This window comes from Sesamum indicum, linkage group LG12 (genome assembly GCF_026168435.1).
Source record: "Sesamum indicum cultivar Baizhima isolate 11 linkage group LG12, ASM2616843v1, whole genome shotgun sequence".
NCBI classification, from domain to species: domain Eukaryota; kingdom Viridiplantae; phylum Streptophyta; class Magnoliopsida; order Lamiales; family Pedaliaceae; genus Sesamum; species Sesamum indicum.
In genome coordinates, this window is record NC_142668.1 from 13,467,756 (window position 1) to 13,490,267 (window position 22,512).

General features: G+C 35.0%; 6 protein-coding genes across 13 annotated transcripts; 3 read left to right on the forward strand and 3 right to left on the reverse strand.

The window, feature by feature from the left end:
* Positions 1-1,015: 1,015 nt before the first annotated feature.
* LOC105174930 (putative MO25-like protein At5g47540) lies at positions 1,016-4,960 on the forward strand. The gene is made up of 11 exons (XM_011097190.3): positions 1,016-1,513; positions 1,892-2,053; positions 2,197-2,315; positions 2,810-2,884; positions 3,100-3,193; positions 3,532-3,591; positions 3,766-3,834; positions 3,969-4,067; positions 4,310-4,354; positions 4,436-4,538; positions 4,634-4,960. The coding sequence occupies exons 1-11, from the start codon at positions 1,286-1,288 to the stop codon at positions 4,744-4,746; spliced, it is 1,167 nt and encodes a 388-aa protein (XP_011095492.1). The 5' UTR covers positions 1,016-1,285; the 3' UTR covers positions 4,747-4,960.
* A 534-nt stretch (positions 4,961-5,494) lies between these two features.
* LOC105174931 (bric-a-brac protein) lies at positions 5,495-7,726 on the forward strand. Of its 8 annotated transcripts, XM_088876094.1 has the most exons (4): positions 5,505-5,649; positions 5,972-6,166; positions 6,258-6,500; positions 7,277-7,726. In XM_088876094.1, the coding sequence occupies exon 4, from the start codon at positions 7,307-7,309 to the stop codon at positions 7,493-7,495; it is 189 nt and encodes a 62-aa protein (XP_088732220.1). In that variant the 5' UTR covers positions 5,505-5,649; positions 5,972-6,166; positions 6,258-6,500; positions 7,277-7,306; the 3' UTR covers positions 7,496-7,726. The 8 variants fall into 8 exon arrangements, with proteins under 8 accessions (XP_088732215.1, XP_088732218.1, XP_088732220.1 ...); XM_088876091.1 differs by having other exon boundaries at positions 5,972-6,500; positions 7,274-7,726; XM_088876090.1 differs by having other exon boundaries at positions 5,972-6,500.
* Positions 7,727-8,172: 446 nt separating this feature from the next.
* LOC105174932 (small ribosomal subunit protein eS8) lies at positions 8,173-10,521 on the reverse strand. The gene is made up of 5 exons (XM_011097192.3): positions 10,365-10,521; positions 10,193-10,265; positions 9,375-9,702; positions 8,909-9,081; positions 8,173-8,442 (listed from the first exon to the last, which is right to left on the reverse strand). The coding sequence occupies exons 1-5, from the start codon at positions 10,366-10,368 to the stop codon at positions 8,361-8,363; spliced, it is 660 nt and encodes a 219-aa protein (XP_011095494.1). The 5' UTR covers positions 10,369-10,521; the 3' UTR covers positions 8,173-8,360.
* A 130-nt stretch (positions 10,522-10,651) lies between these two features.
* LOC105174933 (Putative lysine decarboxylase family protein) lies at positions 10,652-12,623 on the forward strand. Its single transcript, XM_011097193.3, has 4 exons — positions 10,652-11,094; positions 11,639-11,767; positions 11,871-12,055; positions 12,133-12,623. Exons 1-4 carry the CDS (start codon positions 10,882-10,884, stop codon positions 12,485-12,487), a joined length of 882 nt encoding a protein of 293 aa, XP_011095495.1. The 5' UTR covers positions 10,652-10,881; the 3' UTR covers positions 12,488-12,623.
* Positions 12,624-12,815: 192 nt separating this feature from the next.
* LOC110013009 (uncharacterized) lies at positions 12,816-13,739 on the reverse strand. Its single transcript, XM_020698336.2, has 3 exons — positions 13,662-13,739; positions 13,504-13,576; positions 12,816-13,396 (listed from the first exon to the last, which is right to left on the reverse strand). The coding sequence occupies exons 1-3, from the start codon at positions 13,710-13,712 to the stop codon at positions 12,816-12,818; spliced, it is 705 nt and encodes a 234-aa protein (XP_020553995.1). The 5' UTR covers positions 13,713-13,739.
* A 1,817-nt stretch (positions 13,740-15,556) lies between these two features.
* On the reverse strand, positions 15,557-17,841 carry LOC105174934 (Mitochondrial import inner membrane translocase subunit Tim17/Tim22/Tim23 family protein). The gene is made up of 5 exons (XM_011097194.3): positions 17,506-17,841; positions 16,649-16,713; positions 16,489-16,561; positions 16,357-16,410; positions 15,557-15,918 (listed from the first exon to the last, which is right to left on the reverse strand). Exons 1-5 carry the CDS (start codon positions 17,693-17,695, stop codon positions 15,707-15,709), a joined length of 594 nt encoding a protein of 197 aa, XP_011095496.1. The 5' UTR covers positions 17,696-17,841; the 3' UTR covers positions 15,557-15,706.
* Between the last annotated feature and the right edge of the window lie 4,671 nt (positions 17,842-22,512).

Genomic DNA, 22,512 nt, shown 5'->3' on the forward strand with positions numbered 1-22,512 from the left:
TTGACCTACTAATTTATTTTTATGCACATCACAGTCAATTTATATATAAGAAATTAATGTCATATGTTATCTGATTCAGTTGATTCGGACTACTCGCATCTATTGAAATCTCTTTAATATAAACAATTACATTATATAATTAATGGGATAATTACATTGCTTCCCTTATAAATTTAATTAATTAGACATAAATTTCTTATACTTGATAAATTATACTTAATATTTTTTAAATTTGTTTTCTTCCATCAAATACATCCATTCATCAATTAAATTTACATAAATTGCAGCCACAAAACAAATTGAATTAAAATTTATAATTACCCCTAATTAATTTACTAACCACTTATCATAGGTCAAATAAATTTTTTTTGATTAATGATTCCTACTAAAATAATAAATAATTCACATCAACTTTTTAATAACTTTAGGTAGTACTTCTTTTTTTTTTTTTTGGGGTCCTACAAAAAGATAATGAGATAGTTATATATCCCCTCATGGGATCTAACAAATGGATCCATTGTTAGTAAATAATTTATCGAATTTGTTGATATTGATAAGAAAAAAATTGAATAAAAATCTATATGTACCTCGAATTAAATATTCCTGACTTATTACAAGTCAAATAAATATTTTATGATCAAATCATACTTGTAAATATGAAAATATACCTCCTCACATGTTTTAGAGTGTAAAAATGGGTAATGTTAATTGGTACAAAAAATAACCTGCAATAAGTTAATAATACGTCAATCGGGATAAATATAGATAAATATTCAATTTATTTACTAAAATCAATACATTTGATAAATTTTAATTAATTGATGAATGTATTTATTAAATAAAAAATAAATATTATGAATTAAATGGAATTTCTAAGAGATTACATCAAATTTTAGGGAAAAGTTGGTGTAATTATCTAAAAAATAATAGTTTAAAAAGTAGAAATAGAAAAGGTATAAAATTGGAAAAGGAGAGAGAAAGAAGAGAAAGAAGACAAGTAGGCTACAAAAGAACCGTAAGCTCTCCTACGAATTTGGAGTTCCCATAACACAAACACTCTCTCTCCCATATTCCCACAACATCTCAGCTCCTCAATTTCTCCAAATAACACCGGAATACGTACCTATATGGCATCGCTCATTCCAACATCTTTTTCCTCTTTCTCCTCCTTCTCCTCTTCTTTTTGAAACATAAGAGCAAAGAGATTCTTAGTAAGGGGTCTTTTCGAATCCGGCATTCCGGCGAAGTCTGTCTCATTCCCCGGCTGTCCTTTCTGGGGAAAGAGATGCCTACCGCTGTGAAGCAGGAGAAGGAGGATAACACCATCAAGAGGTCCAATTCTTCCTTGAATTTCAAGAAGCTTGTTCCCAAGGTGTTGCGCAGCAGTTCCATGAAGAACCCTTTCAAATCCAAGAAGCCTCGGACCCCTGTTGATATTGTCCGGGAAACAAGGGCGTTGCTGTTGTACTTCCATTCCGGAGACGACGCTGGCAATCCTAAGCGCGATGAAAAGGTTCATTCTTTTTCCTTTTTTGGGTTGCATTTGTTTGCACCGTGATTTTGATTTGTTTGCTTTTATGTTCTTAATTCATGTCCGGTTTTTGTTGTTGAATGTATTTCGTTTTTTAAGTTTGATTTCCTCTTGCATTGAGGAATACATCACCTTAAACTTAAAGGCGTTATCACAAATTTCATTCTCCATGTTATCCTGATATCTCTTTGTTCCAGCGGTTTTCAACAAACTGTTGTTGGAACAATGACACGACGTACTCTGGAGCTTTTGTGATTCTAACACTTGTGTCCTGACAACATTGTTGCGGCATCAGTTTATTTTCATGGCATTCTTTTCAAACTACGGATCTTCTGATATACTGCAGCCTTTTGGTTTCAGTTGGAACAATTAGACGCCGATATCAGGGAGCTTAAGTCGATTCTTTACGGCATTGATGAATCTGAACCTGTTCCAGAAGCTTGTGCGCAATTGACTCAAGAATTCTTTAAAGAAGACACCATGCGGCTCCTGATTAACTGTCTTCCGAAATTGAACTTTGAGGTGAGCAAAATGTATCCGAGCTTAGTCCCGTATTTCAGTTGCTCCACTTTGGATGCTCTTTTCTCTTGATATATGTCGGCCCAGCTTATTACATGTTCCACTCTATTCTTGTTCCTTATCATGGATACATATTTTCAATGAAGGCTCGGAAAGATGCCAGCAGAGTCATTGCAAATTTGCAAAGGCAACCAGTTCATTCAAGATTGATTGCTTCTGATTACTTGGAAGCCAATCTAGATATTATGGATCAGTTGATAACTGGGTGAGTTATCCTTATTTTGATTTCTAACTTTTATTTTTGTCCTAAAGCTACTTTATTGTGACATACATTTTAGTATTGCAGCAATTTCTGTCTGCCAAACAAAAAATTGAAAGAAAGAAAATGCTAGTTGTAAAAGTTTGGTTTCCTGATTGTTATTGGGAGCATTCTTAGTTTTGGGAGATTAAGATTGCTTCTAGTCAAATTTTGGTGAAACTAAAGATTAATTCTTGTCACTACATTGTGCACAAACAAAAAAGAGTCAGGACTCTCCATGCACTTTGCCCATCTTGTTTAAAAGTTTTGTCCTTGTCCTTGGTTGAAAAGAGACATGTAAACTGTTATGCATAAACATGGTTCAGAATGATTAAAATCTAAATAACATTCTTGGAAGTCTTGATTGACACAGGTATAGATGAATGCTATAGTTTCCTTGCATTTGAATTCACCTCTATTTCCTCATATATACAGGTAATTAATGTTGAATTTTTCTATAGGTATGAGGATCCTGTTGTTGCTTTGCATTATGGAGGAATGTTAAGGGAGTGCATACGACATCAGGTTGTTGCCAGGTAAGAATCATAAATGCACATGTGAAGTTTCTTCCCCTTAGGGTCCATCTGTATACACTGACTTATTTTCTGTTCTTTTATTTCATTGTATTTTCTAGCCTTCATAGTTATATTTCGAAAGTAGTACATTGTGGTTTACTTCATTCCACCCCCCAGCTATTCTCTCTCTCTCTCTCGCTCCTCTTCACAGTAAAGTCTTGATGTGTTGCCTGCAGATACGTTTTGAAGCCAGAGCATGTGAAGAAGTTTTTTGACTATATTCAACTTCCGAACTTTGATGTTGCTTCAGATGCTGCTGCTACATTTAAGGTAGTTTATTTTGCTCTATGTGTCTCTCTCAGTAGCAGCTTTTCTTTCTCAATTATGGATGTCTCCATTTTGATGCATGTAGATTTTCTTACATGATGACACCTTGTATAATAGGCTTTTGGATAATCTAGGTTGTCTTTTTTGCTAATTTCCTTGTAGTCGTGTATTCTCCTGGAAAAGAATGCCAGACAAAATCTGTAACTTCCAAGTTGATGCTTTCTGATTTCTCAAAATAGTAATTATGAGTATATCTTTTCGATGCTGGAAAATCCGCATCATTTCTTTGTATTCATGAAGTATCAAATAGTCATGCTTATGTTTTCTGCTACATCTTACAGGAGCTTATGACAAGGCATAAGTCCACAATCGCAGAGTTTCTAGCAGAAAATTACACTTGGGTATATTTTCATTTCTCTATTCTGACAATGTATTTACATAAAAAAACAAAATGTGTTTGTTTTCCTGGTTTGGAAATTTCATTCATGATAACACCTCATCTTTTGCTTTGTTATTTTGTTTTAGTTTCAGTATATTGAGTCAACGAAAACCTGACATTTCCCTACTTTTCCTAGTTCTTTGCTGAGTTCAACTCAAAGTTGCTGGAATCTACGAATTACATGACCAGAAGACACGCTGTCAAGGTACATAAGTGTCTGAGATTCAGGACTTTTCTGTTATGAATAACTGATGTCAGTTGTATGCATGGAACAACAACTCACACACATATATACGTACATGTATTGTTCTCTCACTGATGACTACTTATACTTTTCAGCTGCTTGGTGATATTTTGCTGGATCGATCAAATGCTGGTAGCATGATACGTTACGTCAGCTCAAAGGATAATATGAGGGTTCTAATGAATCTTCTGAGGGTAATAATTTTTCTTTAGCACAAAATGTCGTTCTTGTTTACGAGCTAATATGAACATCTCAAATAGCATCAAACAATAAGCTTTCTATATCTTCAAACATGATATGAATTTGTCGGCAGCAAGTGCTGATCCCTCCACACTATATGTACAAAACGGACATTTATCTGCTTTAGGGCTAAAGGTTTAGCTTGTTGATTTATATGTTGGACCGGAGAAATCATGTAATCGTGGTGGTGGTGCAGGAATCACACAAAAGCATCCAAATTGACGCATTCCATGTATTCAAGGTTTCACCTCATAACTCTATAATTCTTGACTGCTCTCATCAGTTTCATCTTCTTACTCTGGTTTATCCGGTCCTCGTGTAGCTCTTTGTGGCCAACCAGAACAAGCCTGCTGACATCGTAAACATACTATGTGCAAATAGAACCAAACTTCTTCGCTTCTTAACTGGCTTTAACATGGACAAAGGTACTAAAGCTTCTTGTTCTCACATCATAAGCGCACCTGTGAGATTATAAGCATGCAATACTAAATATGATGGTCTTCATCTGTTTGTTACACAGAGGATGAAATGTTTGAGGCAGACAAAGCTCAGGTGATGAAAGAAATTACGGAGCTCGAACCAACGACATCTTTTAGCTGCTCTGGGGAGTTGTTCAAACCCATATCAGTATAAAAACTAACTATAAGCTGTGATTGCCAGCAAAAGTGATGTATGTGTATCCCATCAACATGGAAGTGTTAGTTTCTTTCAGTAGGGCTGGCAATTAATCATATGTTGATAGCAGAAAAAGCATCAAGAATACGTAGCAGTTATTGTCTATACTACATTGTCAAACTTGCTTCCACATAATTTGAGACGTTTTCAGTGTAGAATCATCATTCAAGAATCGTACTGTTTTTAGATTATTTCTGCTAAAGACTTATGCTTATTCTTTCTTGATTAGAAATTTAATGCCATAGCATAAGAGAAAAGAACAGTTTTAATTTTGTGAACCATTTTCCATAATTCAACTCTCGAATTTTCAGCCTTTTAACATCTAAACTTTTGTATGTATCCAACCAAGCTCAACTTTTTTAGTGTTTTGATCTATCATTATACTTTTTAAATAATTTTTCAATTTTTCAATTTTTTTCTTTTTTTATTGATCTTTAGTTTTCTCTCTTTCCGATTTGTGGTTTTTTATTTATTTTTTACTATTTTTTTCTCATAACTAATCTTTTTTTTTCCTACTAATTATTTATTTAATTAAAATAAATAATTTAATATTTGTTTTAAAAAAAATTAATTAATTATGTACATACATTTGAGTATGCGACACGCACTAATGATTACATTACTTGAATAAAGCATAAATCAATATTCATCAAGCAATTATCTAAAGTTGAAAACTGGGCTGGAAATGATTAAGCGACCATGCCTCTTGGGCTTATTGGGCTCTGTCACCATAGCGAATATAGGCCCAATCAATAAGTTCTTAAAAAGTTAGAGCTTCCGTTTCCATGTGTCCGGTCGATTGCAATTGCAATTGTTCGAATAGAGTCTGCTGAGCTGAACGATCTTGTTTCCTGCAATTAGGTAATTTATGTTTGCGTTTATGTATGAATTTTCGTATACCACGGCTTTTCAACGTGTGTTCTTGTGTTCGCCCATGGTTAATCTCATATACATGCCTGCTGTTCGATGAAATGCCACGTTCATTTTTGTTGATCTTTGTCTCTGTTTTTTTTTCCTCTGCAAAATAAATTAAGCTCATTATTAGCTTAACAGGATTCAAAATTATGTTTTTTTTTTTATTGAGTTGCATGGTTCGTTCTATTGTTAAGTTTCAAAGTGGAGAAAAAGTAGCCATTTTGTTCCTTGCAATGATTTTGGCTTTGGGTGCTTGAATTAATTGAAGGGGGTTATAGACAAGCAGCCAAGTTAGGCTCAGTGCATCAGAACAATATTTTCTTGAAGCTGAATGGTGCAAAACAGGACCACTCTGGGCATAATGTAATCGTGGATTTGGAAAATGAATATCTGAGTCCCCCTCCAACTCCCGAGCGTCCCTTTGCTTTCACTGAAATCAAAAGAATGGAGTAGATCCTTTCAGGTCTGTCATAACGGAAGATTGTACTGCAGTTTCTATTTCTTGTGCTACCATGAGCCTCTTGATTGGTATTTTTGATGGCGATGAGTTGCAGAGGCAAAAGAGATGCAGACGGAAATATATCCTTCCATACAGAGGGTTTGAATATGATGAATGATCTCATTATATTTGATTCCACTCTTCCGATTGCATTTGTGGATCAAGGGATAGTGAGGAGACTGGTAATAGTATGGAAAATGAGGTACAGATTGTGATGCATAGTTTCTTCGATTTGTTGAAGGACTCAACAAGCAAGACATGAACCTGGAAGTGGATGGGAGCTGAAGGTGTCTCAAAGGTGGTTGTTTAGTAGAACCATAGGGTCAAATTAGATGTAGATCGACACTTCTTCACAATCATTCTTGTTCAAGGAAAAAAAATACCATTATATGATACGCTCAAGATAAACTTTAACTTAATAATTAAATTTGATGAATGAAAAGGTTATATTATCGGTATCTTGAGCTATATTCGGCGTAAGCCCACCTCTGTAGGATTTCCTCAACTGTGATGAGCATGGACAATATTACAGTTTTATTCAAACTATTAAGTTTCCCGAAATTTAGATCCATATGATGAGGATCTTCAAGGATGGTTGCTTCTTTTCATTTTCCCAACCACTTTCACATTACTAATTTGGTCAGTAGTTAAGTCTGGAAGCACTAGAAACTAACATAGGAGACGGGCAGCATATTTTATGTAGAAAAGAAATACAATCAAAATTATAAACTGAACAGATGGATTCTGGATTTGCTAAAGCATAAGAGAAGATGCAGTTTTACGCCTTTGGATATGGTATACATGGTATTGATTTAGCTGATTGTTTATGGTCATAAGTAGAGAGTCTTTATCAACTAATTGGGAGGGGTGCAGAAGCTAGATCTGTATTGATAGGCAGCATCAGCATACCATGATTCTATTTTTCACTCTTTATATTGATTGTAGATTAGTTGGCGCGTTCACCACCTTTTCTGCTGACTTTCACTGATATTGTCGTAAAACAAAGTTGTCTTTTGTATTGCTTAATGTGAGTGAATGATACTTTCCTATGTCTTCTTCTGTGTTGCCCAGTAGATCCAGTTTATTTAGAGAACACAGTTTCAGATGGTGGTGTGCTTTGAGGCTACACCGAAGAAGTTGGCTGCAACAGCAGCGCTCTTCCTTACTGGTGGCGCATTGTTTGGATATGGTTTGCATCTTTGGTACGTCAATGCTGCTCCTCAACAAGCTCGGATCAAAGCTAGAAATGACTTTGTAAGAGAGAGATTAAGAAAGAAATATGGGAAGCCATAAATTGTGCTCCTTATTCTCTTATATTTCATGTTGGTTGATGATAGAAAACATTATTAAGGAATTTATGCAGCTTCAAAGCCGCATTCATCAGTAAGTGTCAGAAAATGGGTTATGTTCGAATCTCATGAGCCCTTAAATCATCCTCGTCGGTGTCACAGTAATCCATTTCCTGAGCCAATCTTGTTAAATATTCTTTTAAGTATCATATAATATTTGTGTATTCTGGAGTCACAGTTTGACGCATAGAAGATTGAAGGCTGGGAATGCACCTATGCAATGTTGCATTCCCCATCAGCGACTGTTTGAAAACTGTTGGATGGTCATGGATTTCTTCAAATGTTCACATTTTTTGGTGCTTCGCACAGCTTCTGTGCTACAGATTTTGATTTTCTAGCACGTGTCATCAGCATATTGACAATTTTCGAATTCAATAAATATGAGCACATCTCTCTACAGCAGCTTCTTATTGCCTCCAAGAAAGTATTAGCATCTTACTATACAAGTAAATGCACTTGATAGTTGATTCAGTTTTTTTCCTAAGTGTTAAGCTGACTTATAGTTACTTTTTTCCCAGTCACTAGTAATTACCATAAAGTCAGAAGTTTTGAAAGAAAAGCATCATAACAGAATAAATGATAACTAGCGGGGCTCAAAACGATAATTCAGCAGCCTGAACATCAAAGCAATCAGCAAAAGCAAAAACTTCAATATAATTCTCCTCATGAAATCAAAAGTATGATATAATTGAAAAGTTCAATGGACTCTAAGATGCTCATTTTGTTCCCAACATAGGACAAAAAGGAGAAGATAAGATAAAAGAAAGCATTCTCTGGGATTGGAAATTTTGGTAAGCTTGGGACAAAATTTAAGCACCGCCAGCGCCCTTTCCCTTCTTCCTCTGAAGTTTCTTCATGTAGAACTCCAACTCCTTACCCTCCAAAATGTACCTATTCCAAGAAACAATTTATGCCATGACAAAGACAAAAGCATGTATGGAACCATATGAGCCCATATTATAATTAAAACTTAAAGTGGAGTGTTAAGTAAGACGAGCGTGGATTAATATCCTAGAGTCAGAATGAAATTCCATAATTTGGACAAACAAAATTTGATATTTTGATGCCCCAACTATCCTCCATCAAACTATATAGATGTAATAAGAGTTACATGAAACTAATGCAATTTTGGATTAGTAACTGAGCCAATGAAACAAATACATGCACTTTATACACATAAATTTAGACCCCAGAAAATGTGTATATTTTGGATATTCAGGTAGTGTCCTTCCTGGAAGCATTATGTGTCTCGCAACAAGCTCATTGCCTCTTATTGACCTCATAGGAACTCATCATTAGACCTTTAGTATTTTTTGTAACAAAATTTAACAAAAGAATCAAGAGCTAAATTACATACCCATCAGCACGCCCACACTGGCCAGGACGAGAGGAGATTGCGGCTAACAAACGACCACCACCAAATTGCTCCTCAATATGTTGGTCAATCTTGCGATCCTGTTGACGCTTTTCTAGTTTTCTCTGGACATGGTTGCTCTTCTTTACCTCTTCAGTACCGGCAGCCTCAGTCTCCTAAACCAGGTCCAACAAAAAAGAGCAAAAGGATTTAAAGAGGAAATTCACAATAGAAGAAACATAAATACAGACAGTTGAACATCAAGGATTGACCCTGTAGATAATAATGCTATCCTAAATTATTATGGGACTTCTCCAGCTACCACACAATCTTGTCTTGTTCCTAATGTCTTAGCACAGTAAATATGTATCTCTGTACAGATAATGATTGTGTTCCACAATTTTATCCACCAAATGAGGCAGAAAGGAAAACTATGACACATGCAAGGAAAACGGAAAGACAAGCATACTTCTCCTTCCTTCTTGGCAGCAGTCTTCTTCTTGCGACCAATGTCCACTCCATAATGTTGAAGATACCACTGCTTGAAGGGTGCAGCATCCACTTGAATGATAGCACCTTTCACTAAAGTCTGGGTCCTAACCAATTCATTATTTGATGCATTATAAACGACATCCAGAATACGAGTCTTTCTTGTTACAGCTTCACTCCCCCAAGAGAAGTTTCCTGTATCCAACCTCAAGGCCCGCCATTTCACATTACCTCCTCGAACTCTGACCCTGCGCACTGTCTTGTTGCTCGACAACTTTGTATTTGCGGGTTGTCTTCCGAGCTCATACCTAGTAACACACAATAGAATTAATTAATCAAATAGCAATAATAAACAGAGCTCTAAAGATCCAGTCATAAAGTACATCAAATTGCTCTGGTAAACCTAATTCAGAATCACAATCACCGGCAGATGAGCTTCAGACATGCTTAACAGGCCTTGTTTAACTAATAAACTAATAAAGAAGTGACTACCAGAGAATCAGATATAACAAATGTCACCAATTGACTGATAGATGAGGATCTAATAAAACAACAACTCTCTTTTCGTCCAAGGATACGAGAATATCCATTCTGGTTAAATTTGCTTAGAATAAACTGGTATTCAATTCCACAGAAGATCAATGCACTCAAACTTAAAACTGAAATTTTACAAGCATTAAACAAAACTCATAGTAATTTATATCCCAAAAAGAAAAAGAACAAAAGGGGATATATCAAAATAATAACTATATAGAATCACGAAAAAATCGAAGTAAGAGGAAAAAAACTGGAAATTACTTTCTCTTCTTCCTCCAAGCCTTCTTCTTTCCTCCAGTGGCACGCCTCTTGTGCATCGAGTCCCGTGAAATACCTGGAACAAACCAGTATCGCAATCATCTTCGCTTCAGAACAAATATCGGAAAGATAATATCTGAAAGTATACCAAAAGGAGAAATAATTAATCTTTTACCCATGATTTTCGGCTGTGGAGTCTAGGGTTCCGATATATCACCGATGTAATGCAGACACGGCAACGGCGGTACAATTGCAGCCAGCCAGCGAGAGAAAAAAGAACCAAAGTGAGGTTGCAGGATTTAACATACACTTTGCCAAAACCCTATCTGTCTAAATTACAAATATATCCTCCCAGTAGATCCAAACGATGCCGTATGAGTGTTTTTGCCCTTTTAAAATATTGTACGCCCCTACATCACAACGTAGGACTCCGGATATCTTTGCATTATCCTACGAGACACCCCAGTATTTTAAAATATTTCGTAATTACCCCTCAGTAACTTTTTCATTTCCTTTTCATCCTTCTGCTTGGGAAAAATCGAACTACATTTCTCTCTGTTACATCCCTACAACAGAGCAAGAGAGAACCCTATTACAATTCGCAGAACTTTTGAGCTTTTGCTCACGAACATATATGCCGATCAACAGAATTTGATACGAACGGCAGAATCTTGGTTCTTGGGAGGTTTGTAATGGGGTTTTCACTCGCTAGTTCGAGTTCATTGTGGTACTGTTATCTGAACAAGGAACCTGCTTCGAAGGGCTTAAAGACTGTTTATGGTGACGGACATCAAAAGATCACGGTGAAATTGAAGATTCCTGGGCTTTACACCCACCAATCAAGAAGTTCTTGTTGCTGCAAGCTTGAGGGAATTGATTTTGAGGAGAGAACGAGCCCTGGTGAGGTATATTTTCATGTGAATGTATCTTTTTATGATGAAAGTTCGTGTCTTTGTTTCTTGTGCTGTAGAACAGATAGGAAGTTCTGTCCTTTTTCTGTGAAAACGGCGTCATTTGTGTCAGTGTAATTGTTATAAAAATTTCAATTTCAGCATAATGTTGGTCGAAGGTGGAATCCTTTCTCTTAGAAGTTAATGCATGAATTTGGTTTCACTATGCATTCCGGATTCCGGAAGAAATATAACACTGGATATCGATTATTGTAGTTTCTTTCATTTGATACTGAGGGATAGACAGAATAACTTCTAGTTCAGTTCTGTTTGATTGCCGGGATGAGTGTGATGGTCATGTCAAGCAAGCAGGACATAAGTGGAAGAAGTTAGAGGAGCTAAATCTTAACATGAAATTTGGGCAAAATGAAAGTTCTATGGATTCTTCAGTTGCTTTATGTGGAATGTTGGCCATGAAATTCATTATTGATAATCATCAGTCGTGTAGGAGGCATCAGTGATCATTGGTTTAGGCTAACAATTATTCTTTGAAAAATAGGTCAAGAAAGAAATTGAACGGTGCTATGAACTTATACGAAGACTTGGCAGAGGAGTTGTCTACTTGGGTTCAGCAAGGTTGGGACCTAACCATCCACATTATGCACAAGCATTTGAATTGGGAAAAGAAGTAAGTTATTCGTATCACAGGTTACTTGTAAATCCAGTTTCTGGCTTATAAGTGTATTAAATTGCTTGATTTTAGGCTCTCCAATTTCTATTTTGTTTGGCAGATTGCAAACCTCTTAAATTGTACTTCGTGGTCAGGGGCTGGGCCAGGGCTAATGGATGCCGTAACTAAAGGGGCTCTTGAAGCAGGAAAGCCGGTTGGTGGATTTAAGATTGGCAAGGAAGCTGGAGAATGGACAGCAACGAATTTCCATCCTTACCTACCACTACAAAACTATTTGACTTGCAGGTTTAATGGTTTCTCTTGAAATTTCTACGTATTTGGTTTATAAGCATGCATTTGTAAACTGCTTATACTACACGCAGGTTCTTTTCTGCAAGGAAGCATGGGTTGGTGGATGCTGCTGTTAGAGCTACTGGTTCAGATAAGACGGCTGTTGTTGCTCTGCCTGGTGGAATTGGCACCCTAGATGAGGCGTTTGAAATTTTGACACTGATTCAACTTGAAAGAATTGGATCCCCCCGTCCCGTTCCTTTCCTTCTGATGAACTATGATTCATTCTACTCAAAGCTGCTAGACTTCATTGATGATTGCGAGAGCTGGGGTACTGTCTCAAATGGGGAGGTGGCATCCCTGTGGAAAGTTTGCAACACTAATGCAGAAGCTTTGACATTTCTCGAAGAATTTTATGCTGGTGAGGTAGCCTGTAAGTTTAGCTGACAAATATGGTTTTCATATTTGTCATACTTGGAATTTGATACATTATGGAGGTAACAGAACTTGAAAAATGACAACTTTTTTCTGCTGAATCAATTACATTTCTTAGAAATTTAACATTGATCACAACATTCACGTATATGGTGACATTCACATAATCACATTCATCCATTGCACACTAGTTGCTTTCAATTCCTTCCAAAAATGAAGGCATTACATAAGACAAAAGTTCAAAAATTTCCAAGGAAAAGAAAAATCAGAAACTAGGGAGCTTTAGAAAGTTCTCCTCAATTTCACTTGCCTACTCCTTTAGTTGAGTGCGGCACGTATCTTACATCACAGTGCAACAGCCCATGCCTTCACCACCTACGCCCGGTAAGGCTTTGCTATAATGCATCTGGTTTCCATCATGTCTGTACCCATAGCTGGTATACTGAGAATCATGTGCATGATCATAGTTCCGATAAGAATGTGGATAATGATGCTTCTGATCATAAGCAAGCTGATAGTGATGCTTGTGATCTAAACAACCATGCTGATAGTCTTGATTGTGATCATAAGTATGCTGATAATGGTAGTTCCAATCACGGCGATCCTGATCATAATCATGTTTGTCATCATATGCTATCTGGTAATCATGTTTCTGATTGTGAGCCGATGACCTGAGAGCATCATGTGAAGGTAGCTTTGCACGAGGAAGGTTGCCTGCATGGAGATACCTTCCATCATACGAGTTGTTAACTCCTCCCTGGTTCATTGGCATGAATAAATTGCTGGAACACTCTCCAAACTGTAACCAGCGTAGCTCTGCCTTTCTGCCTGATTTTCCAACCATTTTCAGAAGTAAATTGGGATCAACTGTACCCGAGATTTCAACCAGGCCATCATCATCCATTCTGAAGCTATATATCCCTACACAGAACCACCATTTCCATATATTTTAGAAGGGGAAAAAAACACGAAGAAAAGACCGACGCAATACACCACCTTTGACATATCAAAATATGAGCGAAACATACCATGACATTTTTGCAAGACTTTTGCAACAGTCTTTTGCCCAGAAGAGCGAGTGTTCACCTTCACAAGACAAGTCTGCATGATTACCCACCAGTACACTTGTCAAAGGATAAGAAAAAGAACATTTAATTGTAGAACAGCGAGAGAGAATTTGCTTAACCATGAATGGATGATCCTTGGACAGCTCTTGGAGGTTGTATTTGGGCGCCATTGTAAGGAGTGATGAATGAGCACAGTGTGGGTGTGGGTAATGCAATTAAACTGCTTTCGTTTATAGTACTTATAAAGAGGTATATTTTGAAAATGGAAACAAATCTTTGGGCGAAAATGGTGGGCTTGTTGTAAACTTGGAAATTTTGTCGGTTTCATTTTTGAGAGGCTGTAAGATGATGGAGATATCCAGAATCCAAATTCTGAATCTTTTCTATACAAAAATTGTTTGATTTGGACAATAAAGTTTTGCTTCATAGTAGCACAGTGTACGCTGGAATTCATCGTCTCAGATAGTGTATCCCGCTGAACTATAATCCTATGACAACATCATGTTACTCTTCATTGAGTGTGTCAATACGGATAATGTCTCTTGTGAATTTACTGATCAGTGTTCTTGTAACAATATTTCAATTTTGTGTTTGGACTTTAACTTCTTCTTGGTGGGCAATGGTCAAGTAAAAGCAAAATGTTGCAAATCTATCATTTATCTATACTATTATAACGAAAAAGTGTGTTATAGACACAAAATATTACTATTTCTAAACCAATGCATCATTTTTTTATAATCTAAAGAATAACTAATAAGATGACTAACTTATTCAACTTTTTAAATTTTATATTCACTTAACTATTCAATAAAAATATTTTTGTAAAATATTTTAATATATAAAAAATTATTTATTATATGTACATAGTAACGCCGTGCATGACAACTGATTCTTATTAATGAGAGACCATTGAGTGTTCTCACACAAAGTTGATATGTCAATTAACCACTATCCAGTCCTCACTGATAGACATGTGCCCCACTGCTTTATTATTCATATCTTATAATGTTTCATTTTGCATTTTCCTTTTGCTTTTTTTTTAATTCAATTATCTTTTTAGAAGAGGTTAAGATATAAAGAAATAATTCTCAAAAAGATTTACAAATTCCCAACAAAGCTGCACTGGGAAGGCAAAGAAAATGTATCGCGTCATCCTAAAAGCGACCATCCAATAATTTTCACCAAGCATTCTTAATTACATCAAACAGCAACAGGCAAAGGTCTCGCCGCGGGAGGGCAGCCGCCGTCTGGCTGGCGGCAGATAGCACTCATCGACGTCGTACTCATACAAATACTGCATATAGTGGTAGCGGCCGCCATGTCCTCCATCACGAAAAGGGTAGTATCACCTGTCTCCGCCGTAGATCAACCGACTTTTTAAATATTGAGGTGAGAGATGCACATCAAATGAGCCTGAAATCTAAAGCTTGAACTGAGAGATCTTCAGTTGAAAATGTAGGATCTGTTCGTTTTTTCAAATTTGTTTCGACATTAATGACAATTGCCAATCTGGTTGATTATGACAATGGATTTGGATTAAGACCGCCTTCCGTAATAAATTATCTGAGGATTATTCTATAATCCCAACGTCATTATAATCCGCTTTTGCAAGAAAAATCTTTTCCTGTAAAGGAAAATGGAAGGTGATTGGCATAACATACACGCCATTGTTTCCCAACTTTGCATTGGAGTACTCACAAGGCCTGGAGATTATTGGGCACGCTAACGTGGGCCTTAGAAGGGAATTTAGCCCGTGGGAATTACATAATATGATAATATGTATTCGTGATTTCAGTTAATAATTTTTATGTTGTCGAAATGACCATAATGGAGTGCGCTCTTTCCAGTACTTCATATTTTTAAAGAAAACAAGTTGCAAGGTGGAACGCGATAAAATTGGAAGACAAAGATGTTCCATGGAGCATTTGGCTTTCCCCACCATTGACGTTAGAAAAGCCAAAAATGAAATGCACACGAGTTTTATTTCAAAAACACAAAAATATTTCGCCTCTAGTAAGATAACAAGTCGAATTTATCAAATTTCATGAAATGGTTTGAAATTTACAATACACCTCTTGCAGTCCCGGTGTTCTACATAAGAGAGAGAAGCATAACTGGTGCTGTAAAGGCAAAACTCAGTTTGAGGCGTACCACTGCAGCTGTCTCATTTTCTAATAGACCGGCAAAATGACGAAAAGGATTCCTTCAGTTCACTGGGGAGCGGTAGTGCCAAAGGAGGAAGCACACCATAATGCTGCCGATTGACTCTCAAAGAAAATGGCTGAGCAAGGGCTGGCTGCTGCTTGTTAAGACCTTCAATTATAAATGAGAATGCCCCAAATGTGATACAGCTTTGGAGTAGAGCCTGCGGCGCACCTGGAGAAAATAAACAGCAGAATAACATTTACAACACAGATTCCACCTTCAATAATCACAGGTGAGAAAAAGTACCACCATACAGCAGCCGAGTCAGTGAGAACCTATCAATATAGTCAACTTAATTGTTGAACACCTTAAAAAGTAGTAGCTTGACAGGGCAGGTTAAGTGATGTTGAACAAATACAGATTCTGATCAGTTTCCAGAATAGATTTGAGCATATATCGCAAGCTATGATTAGAACTTGAGGTTGACTAAATATTTATCTTGCAGTAGAAACTTAGAAGCTTTTGAGGCGCATTGAAGGTACTTATGCATGGGTGTAAAAACTAAAATATAAGATGTTCAAAACTGTGAGCAAGGGTATTATACATATATACCGTATACATATATATGGGGAGAGAGAGAGAGAGAGAGAGAGAGGGAGATTAGAGTACCTGGGAAGCTTAGAGCAAGGCCCGTGCAACAACCAGCAACTCCAGCATTTATGACTGTAGAGAACGAAACAAGTCAGATAAACAAGGGTGGTTAAGTCAGGCAGTATTTCTTCACAATAAAAGAGGATTTACCATCATCTTTCCCCCGCAATCTCTTCAAAAAGCAGACAACTAAACTGTGGACTCCAGATAAAACTGCAAATGTCTACAAGGATGGGGAAAACTAAGAAATCCGCACTACAAATGATCTCATATCAATAGATCACATAGCAAGTCAAAAGTTACACCATACCTTGGCAGAAGATCCAGCCTCAGCAAATGATCCTTTAAAGCCCTTCTTCTTGATTAATCCAGAACCTAGTACACGAAACCTCACAAAGGTAAATTTGGATAAATCTCATTCCAAAAGTACAACATGAGGACAGTCAATCACCAAAACCCTGAAGAACGACCTAAAAGTGAGAGTCGCACTACCTATTCTCTCAGTTCCAGAGAATATGATAAAATTGTGGCCATAGAATTCAGTTGTACATTACTTCCAATGTTCCAACAGTGAAATCACTCCTTTATCGATAACAAGGTTTAAGTTACATGTTAAAAGCAAATTCAATACAACAAACTCAACCACACAAATTTAACGCCAACAATATAGACAGATAATTTCCTCTTGTGCTTAATGCAGACAGTTAGTAGACAACATCATTGAGAATTCTAGCTGTTAAATAAATTAGCGTTCGTTGATAATAACCAAACCAACAAGATGCCAGGAGACCCCAACGGACTACTGCTAGGCACAATGCACCAGAAGCAACAAAACTCCATCTCAAAATAAAACCGTTGGTTCTGCTACCAATTTCAGAGGACAACACAACTTAATAGCAGTAACATCAACGAGTAAGCAAGAACTATATACCTGTACTCTGAGGTAAACAATATTACACGAGACATAAAACCACTGACAATTCTGAAAATGCACAAGGCAGACAACGCAAAATAAAAATCAGCCTCCAGAGAGATAAAAAAAATCTCATCAAATTCACAAACTGTCCATACTAACGAAATTCCAACAACCAACAAATCTAAATAAATATTTAAAAAAAAAAAAAAAAGTAAGAAGAACGCAACAAGTAATCAACAGGCAATGAGTACCGTAACCAAAAATAGATCCCATGAAAGCGCCGGCAGCGGAGTCACCAGCGAACCTGAAGAGGCAAACAAGGGGCGGACTCGACGAATTGGCGGCGACGAGAGAGTGGGACGTATAACTAGGATTGGAGCTCGGAATGTTCTCGATTTCGGAGTCGGAGTCGGAATTGGTAGAGTTGGCCGGCGTCGACATTCTATAAGGAAAGACGATAAACCCTAAAGTTGGCTAATCCAAAGTAGTCGACTTCCCCTGTTTGGTAATCTCTACCTGAGATATTTTCTTCGGATAAAATGCTTTTATAATTATTATTTTTGGATAATTGACAAATATAAACACTACCACCTCTTTCCTTTCTTTTCTTTCAAACTTCAACAATTTTGTGATTCATTCACAAATTATTATTCCTTCCAAATCACTCATTATTTTTAATCTTTCTTTTAAATTTGAATTAGACTTAAAATCAAAATAGTAGTGAAAACAAATAAATCAATAAAAATAAAAGATAAAATTGTTTGACAAAGTTGTTACTCTTGCAATGGCAACTTTGATAATTATCAGCATTTGACATTTTTCACGTTTCTAGAGTTGGACTGGACATGCGAAGCACGCACTGAAAGCAACCACTGTCACATATGTTTATTGGGCCCGAAAAACGGCAACCGGGCGTACTCGCGTTGGAGCCCCGAGTATAGATAGAATTATGAGGTAATGCTTTCTTTTTCCAAGTATTTTATTTATTTGCTCTTCACATAATCCTATTGGTTTTTAGGGTTATGCAATCTTTATTATTTTTTTTTTTTTTTGCTAATAAGTAGAACTAGAGAAGTGAGATCAGTACAACAATCTGCTTGTGCAATGTGCTGCACAACTACACAATAAGAAAATATTCGAATATTTATTAATTAATTTAAAAATAAATAAAAGCGTCTAAAGTTGAAATATAATCATTATTTATTATCTTTCACTTTATAATATCTTTCTTTTTTTTATATATATAAATCGTATGATCCTACCGATACTTTCAAAAGAGCTAATTAACATCGGTTAAAACAAAAATCACACAATAATTTAAAAAAAGACATAAAAATAGGTGGTTGGGGGAAGCAATTGAAAAGAGATGCATAGCTTTAACCCAAAAAGTCAATGCCTAATCCGTAGTCCTGACATGCTTAACCCACTGTTACTAAAGCAACACTGTTTTTTTCAAAGGTGTCCGTTCCTTTTATCAAAGTGATTGAAGAATAATTTGGAACACACATATGCATGGAGTCAAGATTTGCTGACTATGTCATAAATATAGTTTAACAATATTTCCGACATTTATTTAATTTCCTGTGTCGACAAAGCAACCGTTGTGGGTGCAGATAAGACGCCCAATTTGATTTTTTATGTTGTTGGTAGTTCGCCAAAAATGTAATAAATAGGGCATAACAGCCTTACTAGTGATGTTTTAGCATCAATGCTAACGGTTGAGTTTTCACGAACAATGTCGAGGTTATGAGTTTGAGTCTTATTGGACATGCAAATTTCTTTGTTTTATTTTAGATAAGTTATTACAGTTTATTTATAATCATATCAATATATTAATCGAATCGAAAATTATTATAATCTATTATTTATTGATGTTAGAATATTATATATCAATTAAATCGATACAGCTAAGTAACGATGTTTGGAAGGTGGTAAAAATACGTGAGTTGATTGGCGTGGTGGGTGCACTGGGTGGGACTAGAGCAGATTTTTCAAAGACCTAATTGAATGAGAAAGAAATCTACATCTGCCCTAGGAGTCAACTCTATGTGCTTGTCTTTGTCATCTAGATACACGTATACGTTTTTTATTTTTTTTAATAAAATAAATATATAATATTTATCGTATGAATCCAATAATTGCACCTAGTAATAAATGAATCGATTTTGAAAATAATAATAGATACCTATTTAGTATCAATATAAATAAATTTAAATGTTAGTATAATGTAATTTATGATGTTCGGTATTTTTTCACCAAGTACATACAGAGAAAATTTACTTTTTGGTTTCTTTTTCCTCATTTTATTAAATACCAAGTAATGTGGAGGCTGTCTTAAAGTTGTAAACATACTAAGATTTTTTACTTATTTACGCATTGAAGAGTTATAGTTTGGGGTCTTTCAAATACAGTGTTTACTGTCTTTTGATAGATCACGTATTGAAAAATCTAGACTAAATAAGTATATTTAGATCTTTTCATATTCAGATTTGATGAAAGCGAACTTTTCTATTTCAGACACACGATGTCTAAATAATTGTCTTATTTGAACATATCATCGGAATACAAGTTCGGATCTTTTTATGAATGAGCTACAAAATACCTAAAAAATAGAGAAGAACGTGGGGAATAATGGAGGAGCAAAATTCAAAGGTGTAGGTAGAGAGAAATGAGAATTGATTAAAAGTGGAGTATTGTAGAAAAATGATGGTACTGTAGTGAGTGATTGGTCAGCATCGCAACATCCCCTGCCCCAAATGAGCTTCCATCACTTTGGACTTTATACATAATACAATACAACCTAACGGCAACTAGGAATAAAGAAATACGACATGAGGAAAAGGATGTCTGAACAAAGTATATAAAAATAACAAGCAAAAAATAGAAAAAAAGGCCTCACTTTTCTTATTTTCCGGAGGTGGTGGGATTTGTAATTTAACACCAAAAGTAGGAATTGTCTGACAAATACTAATCTATGTATCTGTATGTGGAGCTTTGGAGTATGGATTGAAACGAGGGGTGCACTTTAGCACGACGCCCAACGGTCTATTCACCACAGCAATCATGCGCAAATCTCTGAGCCTCATCTCATTACTTTCTTATAATAAATAATAATAATAATAATTATGCCCATCATCATTTCTTGAAAATACATATACATTTCTCCATCATTGCATTTTCTCACCCCCCCCCCATTTCACTATACTCATGATCATATCCCCATAAGAAGATTATTGTTAGTATTATCATCATTATAGGAGATAATTATATTTATGCCTTCTAATTTATAATTTATTTATACAAATAAATAGCAATATTTAATTTGTAGTTAATTGATTAAATCAGGAATTTGATTTTCATCGAATATCGAACTGAAAATTCGATTTGATATTCAATTATTTTTTTAAAATTTTTATATTCGATTTTATTTTGATTTTTGTGCTAATTAATCGAATCAAACTGAATACTGAACTTTAAAAATATATATATTTAATTATTAATTAACAAATAATTTATAATCAATAAATTAATATTATGTTATTTTTTTAATTTTTGATTAATTCAATACTGAATCGAATTGGACCAAAATAAGTTCGAATTTGATGGAACTGACATTTCATTTTGGTGTACTTAAATTAAGTTCGATTAACTGAAATGAACACCCTTAAATGCCACTAATGTATTTTTTGTAATTACATAAATCATTTATAACAACTAAAAAGCAAAGATAATTTATGTAATGATGTTAATATTTTTAAAGGTGTATGTGTATTTTTTTAAAATTATGAATGCTTATATAAATTAAAGGGATAGCTATATTCTCCCCCCATAGTTTTAGTGCAATTATATGTAAATTTATTGTGATTTGAAAAATTACATCTGACATCCCTAAAGTTTGCTTTCGTATGACAAATAACCCTTCTCGTTACTTAAAATTCACTGAATTTGCTTATACTAATAAAAAAAAAACTAAAAAAAAATTGATATTTACCCACGATTTACTTGTTCCTCACTTATAATATGTTAACAATTTCTTTCTTATTAGACTACCCTTATAGCTGTGAAAATATACCTTCTCACGTGCATTAACACGTGAAGATATATGAGGGTAATTTAGTTATTAAAAAAATTTATTTGACCTGTAATAGATCGATAGTAAGTCAACAGGGATAAATATATATTTTTTTATTTTTTTATTAATATAAGCAAATATAACATATATTAGGGACGTAGATGCAATTATGCCTTATTATTATACATAGAAGAAGATTCTGAGCAAGTGGGCCGAGGCCCACTCTCCGTGCGTTCTTTTTCAACTCAAATCGTTTTGGGCTTATTTACTTAAATTATTAATAATATATGTGTAGCTATATATTTAAAAATTATTGAATAAAATTCACAATATTTGTCTGGGGTGAATTGTAAGTTGCTCTAAATTTTAAGATCTTGGACCACATCCCTTTACTATCTCACTGTTAGGTATTATTCAAATTTATTTAGAAGTCTTTGCGACTCAAAATTTGAAATTTAAAATTGCATTCGTTATACAGTATATAAATATTTATTATTAATTATACACTATCCATTCGATATTACCTCAAAACTTGAGATGTCATCGTCCGTAAACAACTGACGAGCATGACAATGCCCCATGTGTTTAGAGTACTCGCGACATCATCTTATTTTATGAAAAAAATAAATAACTTATAATAAAATTACTAAATAAGTATTGAAAATTAGGGGGAGAAAAAGGTGGAATAGTGTGCAGCAGTCTGCCACACTATAAAGTAGCATAACTTTTTATTAATACCCCACTCCAAAAATATAAACAAAAACTCCACCTATTCATACAATGAATTTGTAAATGCACTGTTTTCTTTTTTTATTTATAAATATGATAATTATATAATCACACTATTGTTTTCATGGAGTTGAGTAATTAAACAATACATTCATTTGATAAAATATAAAATCGTGAAATAAATTAATATAAACTGAGACAAATAGCGACTGATTCGATTAAACTCAAGTATTATTGAATTTATTTTTCTAATCCCGTTAATACATTAAAAATTAAGGAATAATTGCACTCTCATTTCATAAAGTTTGGTATAATTATGCGTAAAAGTCTCTTGTGGTTTGAGAAATTACATCTAGTACCTTGAGATTTGATTGTGTCTGACGGTAGACCCTCAATTGTCAATTCACCTATTCTGTTTTATATTAATTAAAAAATTTGAATAAAAATTAATATTTAA

Coding starts and splice junctions, on each gene's coding strand:
- LOC105174933 (XM_011097193.3), top strand. CDS start 10,882: ATGGGGTTTTCACTCGCTAGTTCGAGTTCATTGTGGTACTGTTATCTG. Junction 11,095..11,638: donor AGAGAACGAGCCCTGGTGAG/GTATATTTTCAT, acceptor TTTGAAAAATAG/GTCAAGAAAGAAATTGAACG. Junction 12,056..12,132: donor CAAAACTATTTGACTTGCAG/GTTTAATGGTTT, acceptor TACTACACGCAG/GTTCTTTTCTGCAAGGAAGC.
- LOC105174934 (XM_011097194.3), bottom strand. CDS start 17,695: ATGTCGACGCCGGCCAACTCTACCAATTCCGACTCCGACTCCGAAATC. Junction 16,714..17,505: donor GGGATCTATTTTTGGTTACG/GTACTCATTGCC, acceptor TTCGTGTACTAG/GTTCTGGATTAATCAAGAAG. Junction 16,411..16,488: donor ATTGCGGGGGAAAGATGATG/GTAAATCCTCTT, acceptor CGTTCTCTACAG/TCATAAATGCTGGAGTTGCT.
- LOC105174931 (XM_088876089.1), top strand. CDS start 7,307: ATGGTGGTGTGCTTTGAGGCTACACCGAAGAAGTTGGCTGCAACAGCA.
- LOC105174930 (XM_011097190.3), top strand. CDS start 1,286: ATGCCTACCGCTGTGAAGCAGGAGAAGGAGGATAACACCATCAAGAGG. Junction 2,316..2,809: donor ATGGATCAGTTGATAACTGG/GTGAGTTATCCT, acceptor ATTTTTCTATAG/GTATGAGGATCCTGTTGTTG. Junction 3,835..3,968: donor CCAGAAGACACGCTGTCAAG/GTACATAAGTGT, acceptor TATACTTTTCAG/CTGCTTGGTGATATTTTGCT.
- LOC110013009 (XM_020698336.2), bottom strand. CDS start 13,712: ATGGCGCCCAAATACAACCTCCAAGAGCTGTCCAAGGATCATCCATTC. Junction 13,577..13,661: donor CCAAGGATCATCCATTCATG/GTTAAGCAAATT, acceptor GTAATCATGCAG/ACTTGTCTTGTGAAGGTGAA. Junction 13,397..13,503: donor AGTCTTGCAAAAATGTCATG/GTATGTTTCGCT, acceptor GGTTCTGTGTAG/GGATATATAGCTTCAGAATG.
- LOC105174932 (XM_011097192.3), bottom strand. Junction 9,082..9,374: donor CTGCCAAGAAGGAAGGAGAA/GTATGCTTGTCT, acceptor GACCTGGTTTAG/GAGACTGAGGCTGCCGGTAC. Junction 8,443..8,908: donor CAGTGTGGGCGTGCTGATGG/GTATGTAATTTA, acceptor TTCTTGGAATAG/GTACATTTTGGAGGGTAAGG.